At 37.3% G+C, this 26,211-nt stretch overlaps 1 protein-coding gene across 10 annotated transcripts in view; it reads left to right on the top strand.

The window, feature by feature from the left end:
* Nucleotides 1–25,816, top strand: part of LOC115257693 (SHC-transforming protein 4-like) — a 40,980-nt gene extending 15,164 nt beyond the window's left edge. For 5 of the 10 annotated variants that reach the window (XM_029857236.2, XM_029857235.2, XM_029857230.2 and 2 more), the window contains exons 2-8: nt 300–829; nt 13,886–13,956; nt 14,044–14,281; nt 14,348–14,635; nt 14,696–14,843; nt 14,906–15,120; nt 21,060–25,816. In XM_029857236.2, coding sequence (XP_029713096.1) covers nt 713–829; nt 13,886–13,956; nt 14,044–14,281; nt 14,348–14,635; nt 14,696–14,843; nt 14,906–15,120; nt 21,060–21,266 — 1,284 coding nt within the window. In that variant the 5' untranslated portion in view covers nt 300–712 and the 3' untranslated portion in view covers nt 21,267–25,816. Of the gene's footprint in view, nt 1–252; nt 830–13,885; nt 13,957–14,043; nt 14,282–14,347; nt 14,636–14,695; nt 14,844–14,905; nt 15,121–21,059 lie in introns of all 10 variants that reach the window. The other 5 variants (XM_062842363.1, XM_029857231.2, XM_062842360.1 and 2 more) reach the window with 3 other exon arrangements.
* Nucleotides 25,817–26,211: the final 395 nt, after the last annotated feature.

Here is a 26,211-nt window from a genome sequence, read left to right as displayed (position 1 = left end):
GCTGTGGTCGTGTGCAGTACCCGTGTTGCCAGTGGGCGGTGCCTCAACACCGCCCTTAAGCTCGATTTTGAAAATATTGGCTGGTTAAGCTGTTATTCAGCTTATTTAACTGGCAATTGTTACTTGGGTAACGACTCATATTATTTATTATTACAAGATATGTTAATCTACATAAGTTTATTAAAATTAAGTCCACTGTGTTGTGAAATCAACTGTTTTGAAATTTGCGTGACTCCAATATTGTTACTGTAGCCTTTATCAGCAGACTAGCATCAAACAAATCGAAAATTTTCTAACAGAGTTGCAAGTGTGAAGTGCGAAAAAAAACGTAAATGTATATGAAGCAAACAAAATATGACTCAGTGCTTTCAGTTGAAAAGAAGCATTTGGTGCAAAGCAAGAGTGAACGACGCGAGTGAGAATATCGGGAATCCAGTACCAAGCAACAACCAGCATAAATTACGTCAACGAAGCCAAAAGATGCGTGTGATCAAGTTAACCGTCTAACGATTAAGAAAAAAAGCAAACAACGCTTCCAGAGTGGGTCCTGCTCCGAGCTGAAGAAGAAACAGAAGAAGTGAAAGAAATCCAAAACGAAAATTAGTTGCTGCAATACCAGTCAGCAAACAGATCACATTCTTAAGCCGGTCGATCGTCGGTCAGACGGTGTGCGGTGTGACGAACGGAGCGCATTAGCAGCAGCAGCAACACAATGCCACGCAACGGTGAAGCTTCCGGCTTGGATAAGGGTTTCAGCAGCAAACCGACACCGGACTGGCTACATCCGGATCACGTCATAATGAACGAAGGTGTCACGTTCGATGTGCGGGTAAGCGATTTTTAATTGCCTCGTTTTCTTTCTAATGCTTGTTACATATATGTCACAGAGGATAAAAACAAAATAATTGGGAATAATATTTTTCTTTAAACCAACAAAAAATACAATATGAACCTATTTGTTAATTGTTTTAGGGGGTTTCAGTTGGTGCTGGGTGACAGCTTTTTTTGTCAAGGCTGAACCCGTTGCTCAAATTTCACCTCTACATACTTAGGTCATAGAATTGAGTTCTCCAAATTTTATCTCGCGAAACCTATTGCAAGCCTATCCATATACGGGAGAACAAAAGATGTTTACAAAGTTCTTACAATTTTTTATGCCCGGGAAATTTGAACACAAATCACTATCACAAAGGAATTTGGAATAGTCAATAAGCTATGTTGTTGCCTACTTTTACACAATTTTATTTGACTTATAAATCACAACAGCTATTGAGAATTGATGTTTCTGTCTATAAATCAAATAAAAACAGATCCCCGATGAAGATCCAAATTGGAATCGAAACGTTGGAGCCAAAATAATACATTCGCTGGCAACTTATTAAGACTGCAAGCCAGGCCAAAGTTCATTCATTCTAGTTTACGTTATATATGAGTAGTGCTAATAAAAGAAATCCCGTAGATATATCAACCGTAGATAGTCATGTCACGTCTATTCGCTGGTATTCAGCAAGACCATGCCGATTCCCGATTCAAGGAAATGTGGAGGGCAATGCATGCCAAAATATGTGCTTTATACAGCGATGAAGCTTCAACGGCGTGTATTGGGTTTCTCATTAATGTTTAGACTACTGTGATAATTTGAGAATTCACTTAATCATCATTTCCCAGTGAAATTTCACACTAATCAAACTTATTTTGTTTACCTGTTGTGCATCCGACGCCCCTGTCTTGAACTCAACCGAACTTGTGCATGCCAGCCGCTGCGAAGTCGTGTGCGAAATTCGACTGTGATGATAATGAATTTCGGCCGAGTCTAAATGGGTGCAAATGTCGCAATATTATTTTTGGTGCTGATTTCGCTGCCGGTATCGATCCAGCGGCGTTAGCATCCCACGTTGTTATCGAATCGATTTCGATGATAACGTCACAACAAATACCGGCAACTGAGTCTTATGTTGCCTGCCCAACGTGAAGTAGACACTCACCCGTAGGAGTATTACTCATTCATTCGCGTACGCTAAAGGTCAACCGGTGATTGAATTTAGCCAGCTGAAGGGAATGCTACCAGGAAGACCCATATGGATAACGTTGTTGTTGCATGTTGCTGCAATGCAACAGAATTATTGACTCGCTGGCGTTGATTAGGTATGCTGTGCGAATTGCTGGACGATGAATCATGTGTAAACGTAGTCTATTTTTGCGTGAGCATCAATAGCTTTGAGCGCCCTTTTATATCAACCATTGAGAAGAGTGGCCATGTTTCTTTCCCTTAATGAATACAAGGTAACCCGAAATTTGACGTTCCTGAGTTGAATATGCCATTATATCAAGCTGATTGGGCTTTTTGAGATGAGAATATTCGTCATTTTCAAAATTATGCAAAAATCATGTTTATTTTCAAAAACAATGCTGAAATAGTTATTTAGGGTCGTACATTTATCCAACGAAGCTTTCCGAGTTAGATAAATACGATGAGTGCTGAAAAAATCTAGTTTTGCAACGAGTTTCGTACATATTTTTTTTTTTTGTCATTACGAAAATTGAGACTCGAATAGAAGTTTTTCTAGGTTACATACTTCTACAGAATAAGGTACGATTGACTATCATGGCCAATCAACCTTATTTAACATGCAGTTTACCCTACTATTGATTAATCACACGAAAATAAATGAAAAATGTATGTTGGCAAAAGTGCGGAAAAGTAGTACTTTCCAGCACAAGGGTCGAAAAATAGTACTTTGCGGAACTTTTGTTTTAACGAAAAAAAAGTTGGCAGTTTAGCGCTTTTCTGCTCAGTAAACAGTAGACGTTTTCACAACGTCATGGCAAATATGCAATTTCAACATTACCTACAGCTCATTTCAGATGCTGAACCTGAAAATATGGTGAATGAAAAACTTGTACGGCTAGACCAGTTCTACAGCAAAATCATTGAAAATCTGCTCTATTCAAGGTAAATGTAATCGACTGGACTGTGTGGGGTCTCCAGTTAGCCTAGTGGTTAAGGCTATGGATCGCCAATCCGGAGACGGCGGGTTTGATTCCCGTTCCAGTCGGGAGAATTTTCTCGACTCCCTGGGCATAGTGTATCATTGTACTTGCCACACAATGTACAAATTCATGCAATGGCAGGCAAAGAAAGCCCTTCAATTAATAACTGTGGAAGTGCATTTAAGAACACTAAGTTGAAGTGAGGCAGGCCTAGTTCTAATATGAACGTCGAGCCATAAAGAAGAAGAAGAAGAAAGAAGAAGAAGTAATCGACTGTTTTCGAAAAACGCCAATTCATATTCATCATGTATATTGATTAATATTTATCGAAGATAGTCGGTGACATTTACCTCAAAAATTAAGGTAAGTGCGATTTTTTCGCGACTTTCTTGTAGACCTGGTATAGCCGCACAAGTTTTTCAAATACCATATTTTCTGGTAACTATGAGAGTTTTTCGTCGTTCAGTCACGAAAAAAATATCATTGCCAACGTTTCGATCCTTGGGTTGAGATCTTATTCAGGGCCTGTTATTAATTGAAGGATACCTGTTAGTTAGTACCACCCACCCAACATCCTACTACAGTGCAGATGATGAAGTAAATTCAGTATAATATTAACCCAATCATAAACATTTCAATTTAATTTCAAATCTACAGCGAAAAAAGTGCAGTGTCTTTTCGGACAAAAATTTCGTCAAACGATCGTGTGCCAAATACGATTATCGCAAGTTGATTAAGATCGTGTGAGTAAGAGACAGAACTAACAACTCTGAAAAATAACTATACGGGGTGTTAGGTTCCTGAGTGCAAACTTTTTGAAGGGTGATAGAGGACCATAAATGGTGAAAAAAATTGTTCTACGCATATGGTCAAATCTCAACCGTTACGTAGTTATTGAACTTCCCATGTTTTAGACTCTTATTGCCTTAACTGGCTATAACTTGAAAATGGTCAAACTTATCGCAATTTTTTTCTACCCTTATTCGAAAGATTATTGAATTTTCTATCAAATGACATCTTTAAATCGATTGGTTTAGTTAAATAACTAAGTTTTCTTGAGCAAAATAGCTAAAAACAGCGTGTTTTAATTTGTTTTTGTCAATTATCTTTGAAACATGCGTGATAAGTTAAAATTCTTTCTTTGGCAAAGTTGTGGCCCCTGTTCAACTCTACAATCCGTTCTTTAACACCAAACTTCTAACTCTTATTGTTTTCTTGCAATTTCGATTTTAATGTGCGGCACAGTGCGCAAAAAAGTGCTTACCTTGACAGTAGCAAATTTTTGACCTGATATGCGATGTTTAAAAAGCCATAGCAAGAAAACGATAAGAGATAGACATTTGATGTTAAAAAATGAATTATTGAGTGGAACAGGAGCCACAACTTTGCCAAAGAAAGAATTTTAATTTATTATGCATGTTTCAAAGATAATTGACAAAAACAAATAAAAAACACTATGTTGAGCTAATTTGCTCTAGAAAACTTGGTTATTTAACTAAACCAATCAATTCAAAGATGCCATTTGATAGAAAATTCAATAATCTTTCGAATAAAGGTAAAAAAATTGCGATAAGTTTGGCTATTTTCAAGTTCTAGCCAGTTAAGGCAATGAGAGTCAAAAACATGGGAAGTTCAATACTTACGTAACGGTTGAGATTTGACCATATGCGTAGAACAATTGTTTTACCATTTATGGTCCTCTATCACCCTTTAAAAAGTTTGCACTCAGGAACCTAACAGCCTGTATATTCTTAAGTATCAACGCTTTTCTCGTGACTGAAAGCCGAAAAACTCCCAGTTTAATCATTCCATATTTTCAGGTTCAGCTTCTGAATTGTACACTATTTATGAATGACTAAAATATTAACACGCACTGAAACGGCAAAAATTAGCAATAGCCAATATCTCACAGATATAATATTGAAAACTATCAAAGTCTTTGATAACAGAGAGATGTTCCTTCTTTTTATCATCTGCACAAAAAACTATTGAAAAATATCCATAGGATTGCCAGTTATTCAACAAAAACCGAAATTTTCATTGCTTCACCCATACAAAGTGTTAGGCGATTTTGATCAAGTTTATTGCTAATTTCTAATTTTTAATTGAGCGATAATATAGCTGCCATTTATGAATCGCCATGTTGATCAAATGAGTAATCCATAAACTGTGGTCATTTTTGCCGATTCATAAATTGTGGGTTCACTGTATTTTCATCGAAGTTTTTATGGGAATGCATAATTGAACAAGACCTAATTTTGTGTACAACAACAATATATTTCGTTTAAATTGATTTAGATTCGTTCTATAAGCGAACAAGATATCAGCGTTTGACTCGTGAGAGTGAGATTTTGCATGAAAATCTCGCGTATGAGTAAATGATTCAGAAATGCGCGTGACTTTGCTCACGCAATAACGGTTCATAAGTGTGCTTTGAGTGCGAGTGTACCAATACTCCAATACCAAATTTATTGGAAGAATCCCTGGAGGAACTCCAGTTAACATCTTCGTATAAATTCCTAGAGAAATCCTTAGAGTTACTTTTTAAATAACTCCAGAGAAAGTATCTCCATTCCTCAAGGACTGCCGTGTGCAGCATAGTTGTCCCATGTTAATAGGGATTCCCATAGAACATGGGACAACTAAGCTGCACACGGCAGAGGAGAGATCCGAAAGAGATTTCATTAAGAAACTTGTGGAGTAATTTCTGCATGAAGAAGTTGTATATGGGTAATTCTCGCTGAGACCGGCCCACTGTCTACACCTCGTCTTCAAAAATGTTTGGTGGCGATTTGCTGAAAGTCCTCGCTAAAAAAGTGAGGAAAATGCATTTGGTTACTCAAATTGGTGGACCCCCGTTAATTAGAGCCACAACAATTTTTGCAGACCCCTGAATTTTAGTCAAATGGTGGCTCATTTAAACCGTTATAGCTCAAAAGTTTCTAAAAAACATGTCAAAACGAATTGTTGTTGACAAGAGGAAAGATAGAGCTACTTTTTCCAATAATAAAAAGTTGGGTCGGCCATATTGATTTTGGCCGTCATTGACCACCGATTTTCAAAATTTTGGCATCAATTGAAAGCTGAGACATTAGTCTGTTACACGGTTCATATGGGAAAATATAAAAAATGGAAAAACTCCAACTCCTGTATACTTTATGAGTTCCATTTTGGTCCCATATCAACTGTGCCATTCTTAGTTTTTCATACGATTTACTATGGGGAGAATTTACTTCTTCAAAGAAAAATCGCTTGAGGTCAGCCATTGATCCTTAAAAATAAGTTGTTGAATGATTTATGTTGAAAAATTCACGAGGAATCAGACCTCCGAAGACCGTAAAGGGATGCGACATTCGTTGAAAAAGTTATTAGGCCTTACCCGATCGATAAAATGACGAGATTTTATTATTTATTGTTATTCCTTACATGTTAAACAGCGTTGGCATGCCATTCGGTTTTCAGTCAATAACTTTTTCCACATGCCTTAGATCGCTTTGCGGTCTTTAGAGGGTTTGTTTCTCGTAAAATTTTCAACAGAAATCATTCATCGATATATTTTTAGGGGTTAAGGGACAACCTGTGGCGATTTTTCTTTGAAAAAGTTATTTTCCCCATAGTAAAACGTATGAAAAATTAAAGCGACTGGCGCTAAAATATAGTTTCTCCGATCGAGCTGAAATTTTGCACAGTTGATATGGGGCCAAAATGGAACTCAAAAAGTGTACAGGAGTAAAATGTCTTTTTGTGTCCCACGCTACTGAGATATTTATACATAACATATCAAAAAATAGAGATGTCTTTTTCTTCTTTCAAAAGTTATCTGCCGTTCTGTAAACCATGCCACTTTTGCGCACTGGACCCGGTGCCGGCCATTTACACGAATGCAGCGTTATTTCGCAGTGTTTACGAACTCGAATTTAAAATCTGAACCCTCTAATGGAAAGCTGAACGTTTAAACTTTTCAAAACACTAAAAAAGTTATAAAAACAATGCCCGCATCATTGAGAAACAGCCAAAAACGGAAACGAACCTGCGATTTGCCTAAATTTTGCGGCAGGTGCCTTTGTGTATACATGCAGGCGTAAACTCGGATGCTGTTGCATGTCGTTGCCGGCGCGCATGGAAATGTATGGAAAAAACTTGGCTTAGTTTACAAAACTGCAGATAACTTTTGATAGGAAAAAAAGACATCTCTAATTTTTTGATATGTTATGTATACCTGTCTTAGCTTTCAATTGATGCAAAAATTTTGAAAATCGCTGATTGCCGTCATGGTGCAAAAAATGTTTTGGTATAAAAATCCAAGATGGCGGCCAAAATCAATATGACCGACCCAACTTTTTATTAGTGTAAAAAGTAGCTCTATCTTTCCTCTTATTAACAACAATTGGTTTTGAGTTGTTTTTTTTGAGAAACTTTCGAGTTATAACGATTTAAATGAGTCACCATTTGACTAAAATCGAGGGGTCTGCAAAATTTGTTGTGGCTCTAACTAACGGGGGGTCCACCAATTTAAGTAACCAAATGCATTTTCCTTACTTTTTTAACAAGAACTTTCAGAAAAGCGTCACCAACCACCAACCAAACAGTTTTGAAGACAAGGTGTAAATAGTGGGCCGGTCTCAGCGAGAATTACCCATATCATAAATTAATTTCTAAAGAAATTCATAGAATAACTTCTGGAAAATCCCAAGAGGAACTAAAATTACAAAAGTTACAAAAATAACCGATTCAATATGAATGTATTTTAGTATTGAGATGCAATGGAATAACAGTGACAACCAAATCTCGCTGTTCCGTTGAACAATGTCCGCCGTATATTTTTTTTCAACAATGTTTTTTTTTATGTTCATATTTTTGTGTATTTCACCAAGCTAATCCTACACTATGGGTGGATTACTTCTTTGTTTTCGACAAAGTTTTTGGCTCATACTTGGCTGTATTGTGCCATTATCAAATACATAAACATACATAAAGAGTCAATTATACGGACAAGTATATTTGTCATTGTAGTCCGACGTTTATCCAAGGTTGCCATGATTTACGTTGTGTTGGTCATTTGTTGGGCTTGTTTGGCTAAATATTTGTCATCATAGCAAACAGTCTAATGACACCTCAAGAATCATTTGAGCCTATAGGGCAGTAGAGCACTGCACTGTTTTGAAATTGCATGAGATTTTAACGTTTCTTGGACTTGTTGTTTACAAATAGATGGGGGAGAATCGACTGTATTCTGTGCAACTCGGATTTTGACGGCTACGCAGTCTTGTTAAATCAAAGTTGTTAAATCGAGTTGTTTACAAAATTTCTGAAAGAGTGAAAGAGAAGGAGAGAATTTCATGCAGTGCCCTATTTGGGTGATTCGCCAAATTTTGAACAGTTAGTAGTGTAATTTTTGTTTTCGTTTTTTCCGTGCAAAATTCAACGGTAGTTGAAAAATATCCAGTGAACCTCTAGGTTCGGTTGTTTCCTACACTTCCCATCCAGTTTAAGAGAAATTTGAACATTTGTACCGGAAGTCTGGAATGGAAATGTGGAACGCATCTTTAATCTTCCTAATATTGACCTAATTTTTAAACGGATCACTCTGGCAGTCGAAATTTTAAATTATATGCTACAAATGTATCAAATTTTCATTTTCAAATTTCATGAAAATTTCAGATAGGTTTAGAACATTTTCCCGAGGGTTCCAGAAAATTACTGAAACCCCTCGTGAAATGTATTTGGATATTTTCTGAATGCTTCAGGAAACCTACAAGGAGGTTTCAAGGATTTTCCAGAGCTTAGGGTTTACCAATGCGTTACAGAATTTTACAGGAGGTATTAGGGGCTTCCGAGGGAATTTCAAAGGGAGTTCCAGTGGGCTTCAAGACGTTTCAATACATTTCAGAAACCTCCTGCAACCCCCTGACACCTCTTGAAGCCCCCTGGAACCAACTAGAACCAGAATCTCCCTTAACCCGTAAACACCCGGGACGATCGAATTTTGGCAGAAATGTAATACATTCTTCTTTGTTTTAAAACATTTTACGCTGAAGTTTTTTCATAGTCAAGGAGAATAGTTGTATTCAGAAATGCATGATACCTCCTCCCTTTTGCTGGCAGCCGAAAATACGTGGCTTTTTTGTATTTTTTTTATAAATTTTACATGTTTTTGCTCAAATTCCATCGTCTTGCTAATCATCAATAGTTTTCACTGATCCTTGACATGCAATGTATCACTACCCATCATAGTCTGTTGAAGTTTTGACTCCAGAGCTGTTCTAAGGCCTCCAAAGTACTCCGAAGTTTGTGTCACAAATCCAACATCCTATACCAAATTGTATGCACGATGAATCATCACAGAACATAATCTACGGTACTCAGAAAGCCTCAAAGCACTCCTAAAAAATTCATGGTACATAAATTGGGTGATCTAGGTCATCCAAACTACTCTGGAATTCATTTTCTCAAGATCTACAGCTTCTACTATCATTTGTGTTCACTCTGTTCAAGAAATTTAATCACGTTGATGCCCACTAGACCTCGCAATGCTACGAGCAACTCGTTATTGTCGTAGTTGGACATTCCGTGAGATACAAAACTCTTTGGCGATACATACTGTATCATGCTTAAATTATAAAACATATTCGTGGAATGTAGTCTATACTGTTGATGGTGTCTCAGTGCACAACAATAATGCTTTTGGTACATTCATGGGATATTCCAGGCTTTCCAAACTATTCTGGGATTAGGACCTTCAAGGTCTACAGCTCTACTCTTGTATCTGTTCACTCTATCGGCATAATTCTTTCACGATTGTGTCTGTTGCGCCGCATAATATTACAAGTATTTCAATGTGTTGCTTTTTGGGTGTCCACTGGCATACAAATGGACCCAATGTATTTTGAATTATGGGTCGCAATATCTGTAAATCTTAGGATATTTTATTGTAGCGAATGCTCGCGGAATATAATCTACGCTACTCTTAGAGCCTCGGAGTGCAATTCTGATAACTTAGCAACTTTCACTTGGTGATCTAGGTCATCCAAACTATTCTAAAATTAAGACTTTCCAGCTCCACGTGCTCTACTCTTGTATCTCTTTACTTTATCGGTGTAGTTCCACCACAAAATCCTTCAGGAATTTCTCCAAGACTTTCGTCACGAATTCCTCAAAGAATCTTTCCAGGTATTCCTCCAAGAATTTCTGCCAATAATTCCTGAAAAAAATCTTCCAGGAATTTTTCAAGAAATTCCTCCAACGTTCTTCCAGGAGTTCTTCCAAGAATTCTACCAGAAATTCTCACAAGAATCCCTCCAGGAATTTGTTCAAGAATTCCTGCAAGATTTCCACCAGGAATTTCTCCAAGAATTTCTTCAGATATTACTATAAAAAAATCTGCTAACAATTTGGTATTTCTCCACAAATTTCTCCTGGAATTTCTAATAGACTTCTGCCAAGAAATTCTCCAAGCATTCCTCCAGGAATTCTTCCAAGAGTTTCTACAGGAATTCCTCAAAGAATTTCTCCAGAAATTCTTCCAAAAATTACTCCAGAGATTTTGCCGAGATTACTTTCAGGCATTTCTCCAGAAATTCCTCAAGGAATTCTTGAAGAAATTTTTCAAGGAATTCCAGCAGAAATTATTCAGGAAATCCTCCAAGAACTTCTTCCGGAATTCTTCGAAAAATTCTTCCAGCAATTCCTCCAGAATTTTTTTAAGTTTTTTTCAAGAATTCCTCTAGAAATTCGTTAATGAATACCTTCAAAATCCATCAGGAAACCTTTAGTAATTCCTCAAGAAAATACTCCTAAGATTACTCTAAGAATTCGTCAGAGATTTCCCCAGAAATTCCTCCAAAAATCCTTAAAGGAATAACAAAACAAAAAACTCCAGGAACTCCTTCAAAAATTACTCCAGGATCTCTTACAGAAATTCCTTAATAAATTCTTCTTGAAAGAACTTGGAAGACCTTCAGAAATTCCTCTTATAATATCTTCAGGAATTCTTCGAAGAATTCCTCCAGGAATTCCACCAATAATTCCTAAAGGCATTTCTCCAAGAATTCATCCAGGAATTCCTCCAAGTCATCTGCCTAGAATTCTGCCTAGAATTTTTCCAAGAATCCTACAAGACCAAGAATTTCACCAGGGGGCCCTCTTTAACTTCTGCCAAGAATCCCTTCAGGAATTTCTTCACAAATACTTCCAAGGATTGTTTCAAGAAATTCCTTCAAGAATTCATCCAGAAAATCTTCCAACAATTCCTTCATGATCACTTTCAAGATTCTTCAGGAAATCGCTAGAAATTCCTCAAGAAAATACTCCTGGGACAACTCAAGGGATTCCTCCGAGAATTCCACCAGGAATAACTCCAAGAATTCTGTTAAGAATTCCTCCTAGAATCCCATCAGGAATTTCTCCAAAACTTCCTTCAGGAAATTTTCCAAGAACTTTTCCAGTTATTCCTCCAAAACTTCTGCTAAATTTTTTTTCCAAGAATCCGTCCAGAAATTCCTCCGGAAATACTTTCAAGAATTTGAACAGAGCTCCAGATAAGAATTTCTCCAATCCCAATTCTGTCAAAAATTCCTCCAAGAATCCCTCCAGGAATTTTGCCAGGGATACCTTTATAAATTACTCTAGCAATTCCTCCAGGTCTTTTTCAACAAATACTTTAAGGAATTCTTCCAGGAAATCCTTCAGAAATTCCTCCAGAAATGTATACAGGAATCCCCCCAGGAATTCCTTAAAGAATTCCTCCAGGAAATCATCCAAGAGTTCCTCAAAGTCATCCGACAAGAATTCCTCCAACAATTCAAAATTCCTTCCAGAATTCCCTTCCACGAATTACACAGGGATACCTACAAGACTTCTTTCAAGAACTCCACCAAGAATCTCTCTAGGAATTTCTCCAGGAATTCCTTGAAAAATTCTTTCAGGAATTCCCCAAAGAATTCCTACAATAATTCTTCCAGGATTTTCTTGAAGAAATTTGTGGAGAAAATCCTGAAGGAATTCTTGGAGTACTTTCTAGAATAATTCATGTAGTAGAATAACGTTATGGAATTCTTAAAGGAATTCCTAAAGGATTTACTTGAGTAATTCCTGGAGGATTTTTTTTTTTTAGTTATTTTTTGAATTTTTATTTTCTGGAGTGATTCCTGGAGGAATTCTCAGAATATTCCTTGTAGAAATTCCTGTAGTACTTCCTGGAATAACTCATGGAGGAAATCCTAGAAAAATTCGTGGAAAAAATCCTGGAGGAATTTTTGTAGTATTTCCTTGAATATTTCTTGTAGGAGTTCCTGGCGTATTTCCCAGAACAATTTATAGAGGAATACCTGTAGTAATTTCAAGAGGAATTCGTAGAATAATGCCTGAAGAAATTCTTGAAGGAATTCCTGGCGGAAGTACTGGAGTACTTGCTGGCATTCCATGAAACCCTTGAAACGCCTTTGTCATTCTTTGAAACCCTCTAGACCACCCCTAGAACGTCCCTGGAACCCTTCTGAAACCTTCTAAAACCCACTGGAATCAACTGGAACCTGAACTCTCTTAAGCGTTTGGAGCCGGATTATTTTGCCGGATCCGTGACACCTCCTGAAACTGCCAGAAACGCCTCTAAAACCCCTGAAACATCATTGGAATGCTCTGAAAACCCCTGGAATACTCTAAAACCCCATAAATAAAGGCTTGGAACGCTTTAGAAATCCCCTGGAACACTCTTGAAACCTCTAGAAACCCCCTGAAATCCCCTAGAACGACCCTGAAACCTATTGAAACTTCCCGAAAAGTTCCTGAGATCCCCTGCAACGCCCATAAAGAAATCCTGAAACACTACTGAAACACCTATGGAACGCTCCTGAACCCTTCTGGAATCCTCTGAAACCGCCCGAAATACCCTGTAACACTCATGAAATCCCATGGAACACCCCTGAACCGCGATAACAAGTATATAAAATTGACAAAAGGCAAATGACATCCTCCAAATTCCTGTAACTATGGTGTGACTGATATTTGTGGCTGGTTTGCCAGCAAAGCTTATTTCGTAACAGCGTTTCTTACTTTTGATTTGATTTTTTTTTATTAAAATACACGTTAATAAAAAAAATAATTTGAAACTGTTTTTAAGTTTTCGTGTCATTAGTGATAAACATAAAACTTTTGGAAATATATAATAATAAAAGAACAACAGAAAAACCTAACCGTTCAATTCATTTTTATTTATTTTATTAAAAAAAGGAAAATGTAATTATTAGGGTGCTTGTACCATTTATGGCACTATTTAAGGACAACTTCGGTTCCTTTTCGCACTATTTGCATGCATTTTTAATGGGATTAGCCATAACTGGTACCCTATGGCGAAAAAGGGTGCAAGGAAGCCGAAATTTCAAGGGAAATGATTTATTTCTACCATAATTTGAGCAAAATGTAGAGTTTAAATTAGTGCAACCATCTTTTGTGAACGTGAACTGTTAGTCACATTTTTTTTGTTCATTTACATCATTAAAGGGTGAAAATCAACTATGGCGAATAATTTGTACTATAGCCATAACAGGAACACTTACCCTAATTCGATATTGATCCAACTGATTTTCAGAGATTCTGTGAAAAACTATTCCATAGTTATATTTGATCCATTTAAAGAAAGCATATCAAATCATAAGTAACATTCCGATGACCAATTAGTCTTGTTGAGGTTTTGAGAATCGTCATAAACACTGATGTCTTTTATTTTGGCTTTATGATGGTTTTAAGAACCTTTTCTAGTATCTTTGAATAAAAAATGTTTCTAGGGATCTCATTATCATTTACTTGGTATACCAATGAAAATACCGAAAAGTGCATATCACAGTGATACAGATTGTATGCTGAAAGTTTCTTTCTTGTTTTCTTCTTCACCTTGCAGTACATAGGATGTTTAGAGATCAAAGCTTCAATGAAAATACTGGATTTCACCACGCGATCCCAAGTAGCAAAGTGAGTATCCGTTTCACTCCGCCGATTCACAGCAGTGCAGTGTGGCAAAATGCCCTTGAAGCCAATTAACTGCCTATCATTTTGCAGAGAATGCATCAACCGGGTATGCGAAGCGGCTAGTTTAAAATCCTCAAAGAAGCGGCGCGTAGACAAACGGGTATTGCAGTGCATAGCGGACACGCCGAACATGCAAAACTCCGGCACCAACGTAACGCTGACCGTGTCCAGTAAATACCTCTCGCTAGTTAGTGTCGACACGGCCGTTCAATGCCTAATCGCCCAGCACGATATGCCCCGAATATCCTTCGCCTCCGGTGGTGATACGGTGAGTTTTGGGTTGTTTGCGGGTAGTTGGTGGATTGCTTGAACATAAGATTTCTTTGATTTTTAGGACACGTTGGACTTTGTTGCATATGTAGCGAAAGACACGACCGAGTGGCGAGCGTGTTACGTACTGGAATGCGGCGGTGGAGTTGCGCAGGACCTAATAGCCACAATTGGCCAAGCCTTCGAGCTGAGGTACAAAGAGTTTTTCAACAAACCGGAAACGCAAAACAAGTTTAGGGAGTTTGTGAAAACTGACAAAGAGTATTATAACGATCTGCCGGACAAAATGCCTCCAGATCTGCTTACCGAGAACGACCATTCCTCGCAGTCGCACAGTTCTTCCAGTGTGAGGGTAGGTTAATAACTTTGCAGGAATTTTTATTTGAAATTTATGAATCGATCTTGATTGCAGACACGGGAAAGGATATCCAGTAACTTAATAGATCTGAACACACCCCTTCCGAATCACGACTACGTGAACGACAAACATTCTAATACCAATTCGCACAGCAATAAGTCGGTATCTTCCAGTTCGATTGTGAAAGATGTTTTTGATATGCGTAAGTTTTTTTTACTAAATTATTCCTCATCCCTCAATTTTATCCAAATCTGTAAATTTTAGAGCCATTTACAATCTCGTCAGAAATCCAGAAATCTCAGCTCCTAACCGAATCGTGGTACCATGGTAACATTAGTCGGGCGCAGAGCGAACACCTCCTGAAGAACGATGGGGACTTTTTGGTGCGGGAATCGGCCGGTACGCCTGGTCAGTACGTGCTGACGGGCATGCAGAACAACCTTCCCAAGCACCTGTTGCTCATTGATCCGGAAGGAATAGTAAGTTGATGTAGTATAAGCGTTGTTCGTATCACTCGCTAAAATGATGACAAGCAGCCGAACGGGCTATGGAAATTCTCTAGTCGAATATTTGTGTTTGGGGTCGTCCCCTCAAAGACATGGCAATTTTGTAAGCCCACATCACCGTCAATTTGCATGACTTAGAGGATATTTTCCTACAAATGTGTGTATGAAAACTTTGAACATTTGCAAACAGTTGCAACATTTACTAAAACATCAAATAAAGCTTAAGGCAGTGTCGCTGCGAATTGGATTATTCACAGATAACAGATGTTTATCCTAGAACAAAATTGAACTCAAAACCTGTGAAAAAACTGTAAAAAAAACAAATCCGTTATTCACTGTTTACATCAATACAACGAATTTCTGCAGTAATTGGGTTCTTTAGGGGTATCCAATTTATTGCATAATCGGAATCTCCGTCCAAAAATTAGTCGAAATCCAAAATTTCATCATTTTTGGTGCCCAGGAACTATTTTTAAAATGCATTTAAAGTTTGTATGGGGAAAATTTTTTGTTCGGGGCGAACTGTCACTTTATCGATTGAAATGTCATTATATCCACGAAAATCAAAACTGTTTTGTTTAAATGCCATTTTCTTTATCCTAATCGAAAGAGCTAATTTTTTTTGAGTATAAGGTGATTTTATTGCGTTCTGATTCATTTGTTTTGAAGGTTAAATAAACAAAACAGATGATGATTAACCTGGGCTTGTTAGGGGAATATCTGTAAATAAAAAGAAAATCGCGTTAAGTACTGTTCCTTTTAATTCCACTAAGAATTTGCATCCTTTGACAGATACGTATTTCGACCTCAACTGTAAGGTCGTCTTCAGTGTCTTGTACTTGACTCGACAGTTAACATAACAAATTTGATATTATATGTACAGAACTTGTATGGGATAACCTCTCAATATGATGCACCAGCTAAAACTTTGGGACCACTTTCATAAAACATGAAAAGGTGATTTGTTGATATCTTCCCTATAGGGAAAGTTACGTATTTTCGGCAGTTTTGTATTTTTTTACATGGAATGTTTTCGAATCCTGTCGGACTCAAAATTGGCTTCAAATCTTTCCCTACAAAACTGAATCATACAGCCAAGGAAATTTGGCTGATAAAAACTCCTCATGATTCGAACAGAACAAAACTGCCGAAAATACTCAGACAACCTATTTTATTCAATGTTAATTCTTCGTAGCCCGTTTTAAACATAAAGCTAACCTCATTAAACATTTTCCCGATGAAGTCTATTGATAAATCGGCTGATTGTTGCACCGACGCTTATGGAAGCTTAACACAGGAATAAATCGATTAATCACCAGATTAACTAGGGTGTTCCGATGAAAACCGGTCAAGTTAACGGATATGTCGGTTGATAAGATTTAGACAAACTAAATTGACCTACATAACACCATACTAATTAGCCGAATTGTTAATTTTAATCGAACGATTCGTAGGTCAATCCCTGTGTAAAGCTCCCAAAAGCGTCGGTGCAACAATTAGCCGATTTAATCAGAATTACGTTTAATGGGGAACTGCGTGTATGTTAAACCGAAAATATTTGCTAATACTTATATAATGTAACATAAAATTACTTCATTTTTTTGAAAAGTGGAAAAATGTGTTAACATTACGTAAGATTCAAATTAGTAAAATAATATTGAATATGAATACAATAAACTAAAGGCGTGATACGTGAGGCAATAAGAACTATAATTGAGCGTAAAATGACGAACATGTGAACAAATCATAAAATATGATATATCACGAACTTTTGGAGCAAGACCAGTCCTACAAGAAAGTCAACGAAAACTGCTCTTACTTTAAATACCGGGCCCCCACATTTTAGGGGCCCCACAAAAACCTTTTTTGGTTACTACATAGGGTATGTGTTCCATCAGTAATCTCACGCTCCCATATTCATCATATTCGAAAACTAGCGATTACGGCACCGATTAATTCCGTTCTTTTTGTTTTCATGCGTGCTCACTCCTAACATAAAATACAAAAATAAGAAACAAAACAAACAACGCCTCAATCTTTTGTTTTTCGTAGGATGAAAATGGGAGCCACATGCTTAACCCTAAAAGGGATACCTTCATGGCCTCAGTTTCGTCACCTCGCTGAGTGTGTTCCATCAAAGACGAGCTCTGAAAGGTGCCTGGGGTCCAATGGACCCCAGGTATCCCTTTTAGGGTTAATAAGGGAACCAGTACCCTATTAGCTTTATGTTTCAGATTGCTCAAATACTGTTTGAAAACAACAAAACAATTGTTTGATCGCTTTTATAGCTCCAAGGGGCCTCAAATCCACTCGGACCACGACACGAACCCCCATATTCCTTAATCCGGGCTTTTTCATCGACTGTTGCTCATTGGCTGTCTTGTAGGACAGCCTAGCTAGCCCCACAAGTTCGTCATATATCATATTTTAGGGTTCAGCTTCTGAAAAAACTGGGAGTGATTCAATCCAGATAGCTGCTCTGATTTTTCTTAGATAACATAACCGATGATATTGTGCTATAGCCTTAGATATACGAAAAACTCTGCCGAAAACCGTAAAGTGATCAGATACTTGTGAAAAAAGGCATTACTTACAGACCGTCCGGTGGTTGCCTGAAGAATAACTTTTCCCACCACAAGCTTCTGAGCACTTTACGGTCTTTAACAAAGTTTTGCTGTGTATTAAAGGTTGTATTTCTATGTCATTGATTCTGTGGTTTAAAGGTATCGGAATTCCTCGCTGACAAAATCAAAAAGCGATGTTTCCTATAATAATTCCCATACAAATTTCAAACAAGTTTAGCAACGCCTAATGAAAATGGACTTCGTTTGATTGACTGCAAATGAACAAATTAATATCTCTACATATACAACACATGTATAATCGCTAGAACCAGAAACGGTTGAAAATCCGTTTCCCTTCCTTTCAACTTTCACAGCACAGTGGTAATCATCTAACGCCTACGAGTATGTAGGTAACACCTACACTGTAAAAAATCCACACATTTTTATTGGTAAAATCCATGGATATGATTTATAAATATTATTTGTACATACATTCTCGTTTTCCACGTTGGATCACACATAAAATTGATGGACCTTATATAAACTATGTGTGTCTACATGGAAAAGGGTTATCTATGTGTCGACACACATATTAATTATATTTTGACAAATTACAAAAAATCTATATGTGCGACACATGCATTCAATATTTGCAGTTTTTTCAGTGTACAAATTTTTCGCAAAACAATATGCCAGATTATTGACTTAATGTTCATTTTTCGCGATAATAATAGTAAACCAAATTATGAAAACATAGTTTCACAATAAATCAAGCGAACTGTACCGCATTAGCTTTTGATAGTAATAATCACACAAATCTATCATCCTACGTCTGGCATCCATGCACCAATGTGTGAACCCTCTGGCAACCATATCCCTCTAGCACTTTGACATCCGAATGAAATTTATGCAGATGCAGAGGTATATTCGGCCTGATGTGGATACAAACGATAGTAATCATAACTTCCTTCCCCTTCCCCACATTGCACTGCAACCTCACGTGGCAGGCGCCATTGTCGCCTCAATAGAAGATCACCAACACTCACACACTGAAGATGCCTACTAGTACCCGGCAGATATTTCATTGCATCCTTGTGTGGATGTAAATAGCTGGTCTGGCGATACTGGAGTAGCATCCAAGGGCGGTTAATCAAGTTCATGCTCATTATTTCCTAGATGAACCCTATCGGGCTCAACTAGTGTCTAAAGCTCTGTCACCATTGCAAATATGCAATTATGTGCATGGTGCTCGCAAAGCAGACAAAGTGGAGTGAATTTCGTAAAAACTACTGCTACTCGTACTATTCTTTCCAAGGAAATTTTAAAGCAGTAGACCCAAACTACCTGGAACGCCATCACCGAGAAATAACAATAGAATGAGCAAGGCTCCAGGTACTGGACGACTAAAAAATGTTGAAAAATAGTTAACAGCGCGATTTGATTAACTGGACAGTTCACTCAAAACCATTACCCTTTGGACTGTCTAGTAAGCTTTCCGGGAAAGTTGTTTACATACAAAATTTTCCAGATTGTCGTAAGGTTCATACTGTTGTATGCTGTCTTAAAGTCAACGACCAGGTTATGTACCGGAACCTTATGGAACCTTATGCCGAACGGCCGTTGACGAAGTTGGTTTGATATCATCCCACTAATTCATTAACAGAGATGCTTGGTGACCAAACAAACTGTCCACTCTTCCATCTGAAAGTTTTCCTTCTCCTTATGGCTGTTAGTTATAAACCTATTATAGAATGTTTCAACATTCTTCCGCCGGGAGGCTACCAACCGGCCCTTGTATCAGGCCGATTCACGACTGCGTAGCCAATTCGCCTTGTTGCCGCAGCTGTGTTTGACTATGCCCTTGTACGTTTACTTCATGTATTCTGTCCAATACATCTCTTGTTCGCACCGATGCCGGACCTTCAGTAGATCGGTTAGTGTACAGATACAGAGAGGTCTATAGTTCCAGGTATCAAGCTTCTTTTATGAATTTTCCCGTTCCGGTGCAGTCTTCTACCACACCCAGTTGACCATTGTGTAACATCTCTACCTATCGTCCCAATCCTAGCTCTTTTGTACTCCATACAGCTATCATGGTACGTTTGGTGCGGGGTTAATCTTTTAAACCGCAGTTTCTTCTGGAAGTAGGCACGACTTTCGCTGATGATTCGGCATCGTATTCCACGGCTCACGTTGTTGTTGAAGTAGACGAATTCCTCCTTCAAGGTATCCCAAGATAGTCTAAGGCCTGTCCTTTCTCGCTCAGTTCCACCTACCTGCCAAAAGTAAATCTTCGTTTTTTTACGTATTCATCACCAGTCCGATCTTCGTTGCTTCGCCGTTACATATGTTTTACCAATGACATCTATGAATCGTACCACGGTCGCTACACCCGACTTTTCACATGACACCCTCTAAGAGTCTAAGCCAATGTTAACCTTCTTCTTGCATTGGCTGACGCTCACCTCGCTGACGTAGTGCACGCTCATTGTGCTTGTCTGGGTCATAATGACCACAATTCACGACTAGGGTTAAAAAGCAGGCACGCACTCCCATCACCCTGACTAAATACGACCCGTCGAGACTCGAATTAAGTAGAGGCCCGAAATCTTCACGCAGTTGTCGTTCATGGCTTTCCATAGTTCTGCGCAATTGATACTGCCGTAATGTTACGAAATCGATGAAAAGGGATCTAGGTTCCCATACGGTAAAGAACGGGTCCCTTGACGATCGGCTATCGACGAAACTGGTTTGATAACATCCCACGAACTTTTTCGTTATAGGTGATAGACGGCGTATAGCAATTTGTAGACGGCATTCAGAATGGGGATCGCTCGAAAGTTCTCACTTTCTTGGAACTCTTTATCAGACTAGCTATTTGTTGCGTCAAAGCTATGCAGATAATATGTAGTCTCTTAACAAGCTGTTAAGTGTTAAAACCGACATTTGCATTGATTCCTTTTAATTGCTTGTCAAGTTTCTAACGAGCAACAACGTCGCGCGGTTTAAATTTAACAAAATAACGATAATGATGATCCTCATCGTGATGTTTGGGTTTCTGGAGCTTCTCGAACATAACGTCTGAAAAAGGCCACCCATTCGATAAACAAAGCATTGGTCTATTTCAAAAAGGTTTTAGTGCATTTCAATGAACACATCTGTATCATATGTCCTCATAGTATCCGTCAACATATAAAATGTTTGTAATCAAGCCCATATATTTCTTCCCGACTACGTTTTAATTCGCAACACGAAGCTTGTCAATCATTTTAGACTTCGTGATCCATGGTCATATTTTGCTGCACAGAATTTCCGTTTCAATGTTAACCCTGTCCCTTAACTTTCAAGGTACGAACCAAAGATCGAATATTCGAAAGCATAAGTCATCTGATCAACTACCACTGGACGAACTCGCTGCCGATCATCTCGGCCGAAAGTGCCCTACTGCTGAGGCATCCCATCCTTCGAACGACGGACTTGCTGTCGAAGGCGAAGCAGCAGCAGCAGCAACAACAGCAAGCCCAACAACAGCAGCAACACTTGGAGCTCAACTGAGGGTGCGAGTGCCAGTGCTGCTCTCACGGTGGTCAGTCGCCGGAGCGCAGCACGATGCTGGATCAACATCAACAACAGGGCTGTAGTAGCAGTAGTGGCGGCAGTTACAAGAAAGGGAAAAAGTAATCCAACTTCTGGGCGGGGAACTATGTATGTATAAAAACACAAACTCAAAGAACTGTAAAACGGAAACTCTATAGATCCTATATTTTCTTTTTACTTATACTACTATCGTATCGATCAAATGAAACAAGGGAAAAGGGAATAAAACTTCTAAAGTTATGTCTCTGATCTGATACTGAGCTAGAGTATGAATCCAGTGGAAGAATGAAGAAAGTTTGGCATGAAACGTGGGAAACCAAGAGATTAACAAAAGATTATATATAAATACGAGAAAACAAATATATTCAACTGCAAGCAGGTGCATGAAATCAGAAAAATTAAAATTACTAGAAGTTAGTAGATTTCTTCTATGACGAAAATATGAAAACAAACATACAATTACTATTACCAGAGGTAAATTAAAAAAAAAAAAAAGAACAAACAAAATATATTACTTATATATTGTTATCAATTACAGTACTGTTGGTTGAAGAACAAAAATAACAAAACACAACAAAGAACAAAGAGAACATAAGAATTCCAACTGGGTAGCAGTATTTATTTTTTCGATTGTCATATTTTACACTTCTTTAACAAGCAGCATGCGTTTTGAGCAGAGCTAGAATCAACACAACACATGGTTTATCCCGATAGGTACAACGTCGTTTGGCATACAATTTCCAACAAACAAAAGTATTAGTATGTTTGCAAGAAAAAACCTGTGGTATTTCTCAAAAGGTGGCCCTAAGTACATAATCTTAGATTTTCACATGCGACGGTTCGAAGTAGGTATTCTGGGAATACCAGCGACAGGGAATCGTACCTGCCGTTTCCGGATTGGCGATCCATAGCCTTACCCACAAGGCTAACTGGAGATGAAATGAATTGTCTGAGGTCTCTTCGGGAATTTCACCAGAAGGTAATGTTGCTTAAAAATTTCCCCTCCCCCCCTACCTCGGAATTGCACCAGCGATTCTTACCTGATTTCAATCATGGAGTATTCCTCTTAGAATATCTGAATGCATTCTTTCACACGAATTCCCCCTAGAAGTTTTTTCAGTTGGGTGCCGGAAAGTGTCATGATAGATGCTTCTGGAATTTCCATTAACGGTTTCTTTACATAGGTTTTGGGACCATTTGGATAGGTATTATTATTTTGAGCAGTTTGGGATATATATCAGTTAATTTTATATCTATTGAATGATTTTTTCTGTACACTGTGAGATCCCTACAGAACCACTTCTACACCCGGATAGAGGCAAATAACAAACCAAAGACAAAATAATAACAAGTTTTGCCATCATATCTTATTTTACCATTCTTATGTTATTTATGAATAACAATAAATAACTCACTAAGAACAAAAAATGCTATCATTTCAAAATTGGTTATTTCTGAGCATCCTAAATTAAATAACATCTCAACGGCATATTTGGCAATCATAACTTGTTTTGTTATTTATATGTAATTTTGAATTTATTTTAAACATTGATGAAGAGCAAATTTTGTTATTTATTTGTTGGGAGTAAGAGCTAATCCGGGCAGAAAAGTATAACAAAACAATTGCAAGTTCTACAATTCAAAACGAATTGCTGAACGTTAAAATTTGTCATTGGTTTGATTGAAATAAGTGACAAAAGGGCAAACATAATAACTGACATTGTTCTATGAAATAACTAAAGAATGACAAATTTTGACATGACAGCGGCAAACCAAGAACAAAAAGAAATTAAGGTTGAGAATTGAAAAATACACCGTTATTGAGTTATTGAAAACAGAACAATATCAAAAGTAGTTATTTGCCTGTCACAAAAAAATATCAAAAGTTACCATTAGAATAACCAATATTCAAACTTGATTGATTGATTTGTCTTTATTAAAGAGACTTTCAGCCCTTGGCTGGTTCGTCTCTCGAATATTCAAACTTTGTCATTATGTTGTTTTCAATAAGTGCCAAAATTGCGATGGTTCATCAAACTCGTAAGAGGTTAACAATATCTCACCAATTGCAAAATTTGTTATGATAGCAAAATAAGACATTCAGTAGTTATTCTTCCAAATTTGATAAGTTACAAGGGGATTGCATATTTCGATAAGACATCATATTATGCTATTGATATGTTTAAAACAACTCTTCATGAAGAACTCAACAATGACAAAATAAGTTATGACAATAAAATTTGCTATTATTTTGTTTTTGGTTTGCCAGTCACCTCTACCCGGGAAAAGAACACAAATAATAACTGACTTTGTTTCAGAACAAAAAGTAAATAATTGCTAATTTTGTTATTATAGCATCAAACCAAGGACAAAATATTTCTGAACTTACAACACTGTTTTTTCCTATTCATAAATAAACAAAAGTTACAATGATGATCTTTTTTGAAATAACTTGTTGTGTACTTACTTTGTTCTCAATAACTTAATAATAACTTATTCAGTTATTATCCAATTCTAAATATTTTGTCCTTGATTTGTTCTTATAAGGATAAAATTAGTTATTATTGAGCTATTTTCCGGTACAAGTTACAAGTTTTTTTTTTGCAACTCAACACTATAAATTCTATACAGTGACCCCACACCGATGAATCACCTTAATATTGTACACTATTTATGAATCACCATGTTGATCAAATGAGTGATCCATAAACTGTGGTCATTTTTGCCGATTCATAAATTGTGGGGTTACTGTATTTATACCTGAGACGAGACTCGCGAAGACGGTCTTCTTTTTCTCCAGTTTGTTATTTTTTTTTCTTCTTTCTATCTGTGTTGACATTATGTTTTGAACTGGTGGTTCAAACACGTACGTAACCGCATCATCTCACATGCAGTGTGGCTGAATCCCATTCACGCACAAAATCATGTTGAGGTGAAATTTTGCATCGCCAGCAACCGCCAAGCAAAGTAATCATTAGAATATGTTGTTTTCAATTTATTTTAGACAGCATAGTATTTGCTGCTCGGAGTGAATTTTGACTTCAGAGTTTATCTCGGATAGCAATACTTTCCTCGTTATAGGAAACCTAATCAAACGAGCTACAACTGACAGCTACGTTTGAGCTACACTTGACGTTGCTTTTTGTCCTCTTCGCGAGTCTCGTCTCAGATTTATACTAGTTATTTCAGCAACAAAATGGCCTACTTTTCCGTACTATATCAAGCAATTGCATTATGGTTCATAATGCTCGGCAAGCCTCGTTGGATAAGTGTACGACTTGTTCAAACTAACCAATAACAAATTTTGCAATTCAGTCCATAATTTTTATGGCAAAATTTGATCTTCGTTAGTTTTTTTCTTCTACACGGGTACCCAAATCTGTGATGGTTTAATGTATTTTGTTTTTTTTTTGTTTTGTTTTTGGATATTTGTATGCCAAACTACACATACAAAAACGGGCTACATTATGCAAAATTATGCGAGTAAATACTAACAAAAAATACAAATCACTTACTGGAAAACCAACACAACAATACCTTCTTAAATTCCATAATCTTAAATATACAATAGACAAGGACGACACACAAATACATTCAACTATCCAACTCGAATGAGGTTGCATTTTTTATTTTACCTTATAGCACACACTCTTTTTCTGTGCGTGTACGTCTCAAGTGGGGTGGGTGAGCAAGTTTTTTGTCATGTTTAAATTGTGACTGCACGGAACCGCCAAACCACCCAAAATTGAGTTCTTTTGACGCAATCCCATAGTTCGGCCCAATAAGCCAAATTTGAGTAAATCGATTAAACTCACACTAGGTAAACTGCCTTCACCTCCAGCAAAAACATTTACTTAAGAGTAGGTAAATTCAACCCAAGACCCCCCCTCATTCAACCCAAATTTGAGTAAACCTGCATTTACCCAAAATTGGCTTATTGGGCTCAAGGACCCCCGTTGAGTAGATGCTTCTCTGTTTGTTTTTGACAACATCGGTGAGGGAAAGAGGGAAAACAACCTAATTTTGGGTAACTAGTTTATTCAATATACTCAGCTTTGAGTAAAATCGACCCAAAAATTAGGTAGTTTGATTTCTTCATGTGTGGTTTCGGGTTGAATGACGAAAGGCGTATGTGTAGTCACGTATAGGGATGAGTCTGATATTCAATAGAGAAGTAAACACTCTAGTTTGTGAATGGGTGAGATGTGAGATGAAATTTATTTATTCGTTAAAGTGCTGATAAAACTTGTATAGAAACAATAGGCAAATGAAGGACTAACGAACAAAAACAAAACAAAATGTTTCCAATTTAAGATTCAACCATTCATTATTATTACCACGTATTATTTGATAAAAACAAAAAAAAGAAAACAAATGGATATCTTTGCACGTTACCAGATGTAATGGCAGGATGGCAAAAACTAAATGAGATGCAACATTTATCAAGTTACTATATGAAACAGGAGAGCAAACAAATGCTTGAAATAAATATTTAAAACACAGTTTAACTTATGTTTTGATCGAAGGTTTGTTTTGTAGTATGATAATATCAATTCCATTGTTGATGAACAGAGTTTGCAGCATAACAAAGTGTGGACAAAAAACATTTCCTAAAGCCACTCTACAGGGGATACTCAAAATAACTGGGACAGGCAAAATTTTCAACTAGCTGTAACTTTTCGAAAAGGGCATCAACTATTCTCAAATTTTTACTGTAAGCTCATCAACTAGTTGTATATCAGTGGTCCAAATTTGAAAAAGATCGGTCTATTTCTACATGAAATTAGAAACAATCTAAAAAAGGGTATAATTGCCCGATAGCCAACTTTGAGCTGTTATATCTCCAGATTCAATGAACCGAATGCAATGAAATTTTGATCATTCATGACTAATATAATGAACT

Source organism: Aedes albopictus, chromosome 3 (genome assembly GCF_035046485.1).
Source record: "Aedes albopictus strain Foshan chromosome 3, AalbF5, whole genome shotgun sequence".
NCBI classification, from domain to species: domain Eukaryota; kingdom Metazoa; phylum Arthropoda; class Insecta; order Diptera; family Culicidae; genus Aedes; species Aedes albopictus.
This window is presented reverse-complemented; position numbering and strand designations above follow the sequence as displayed.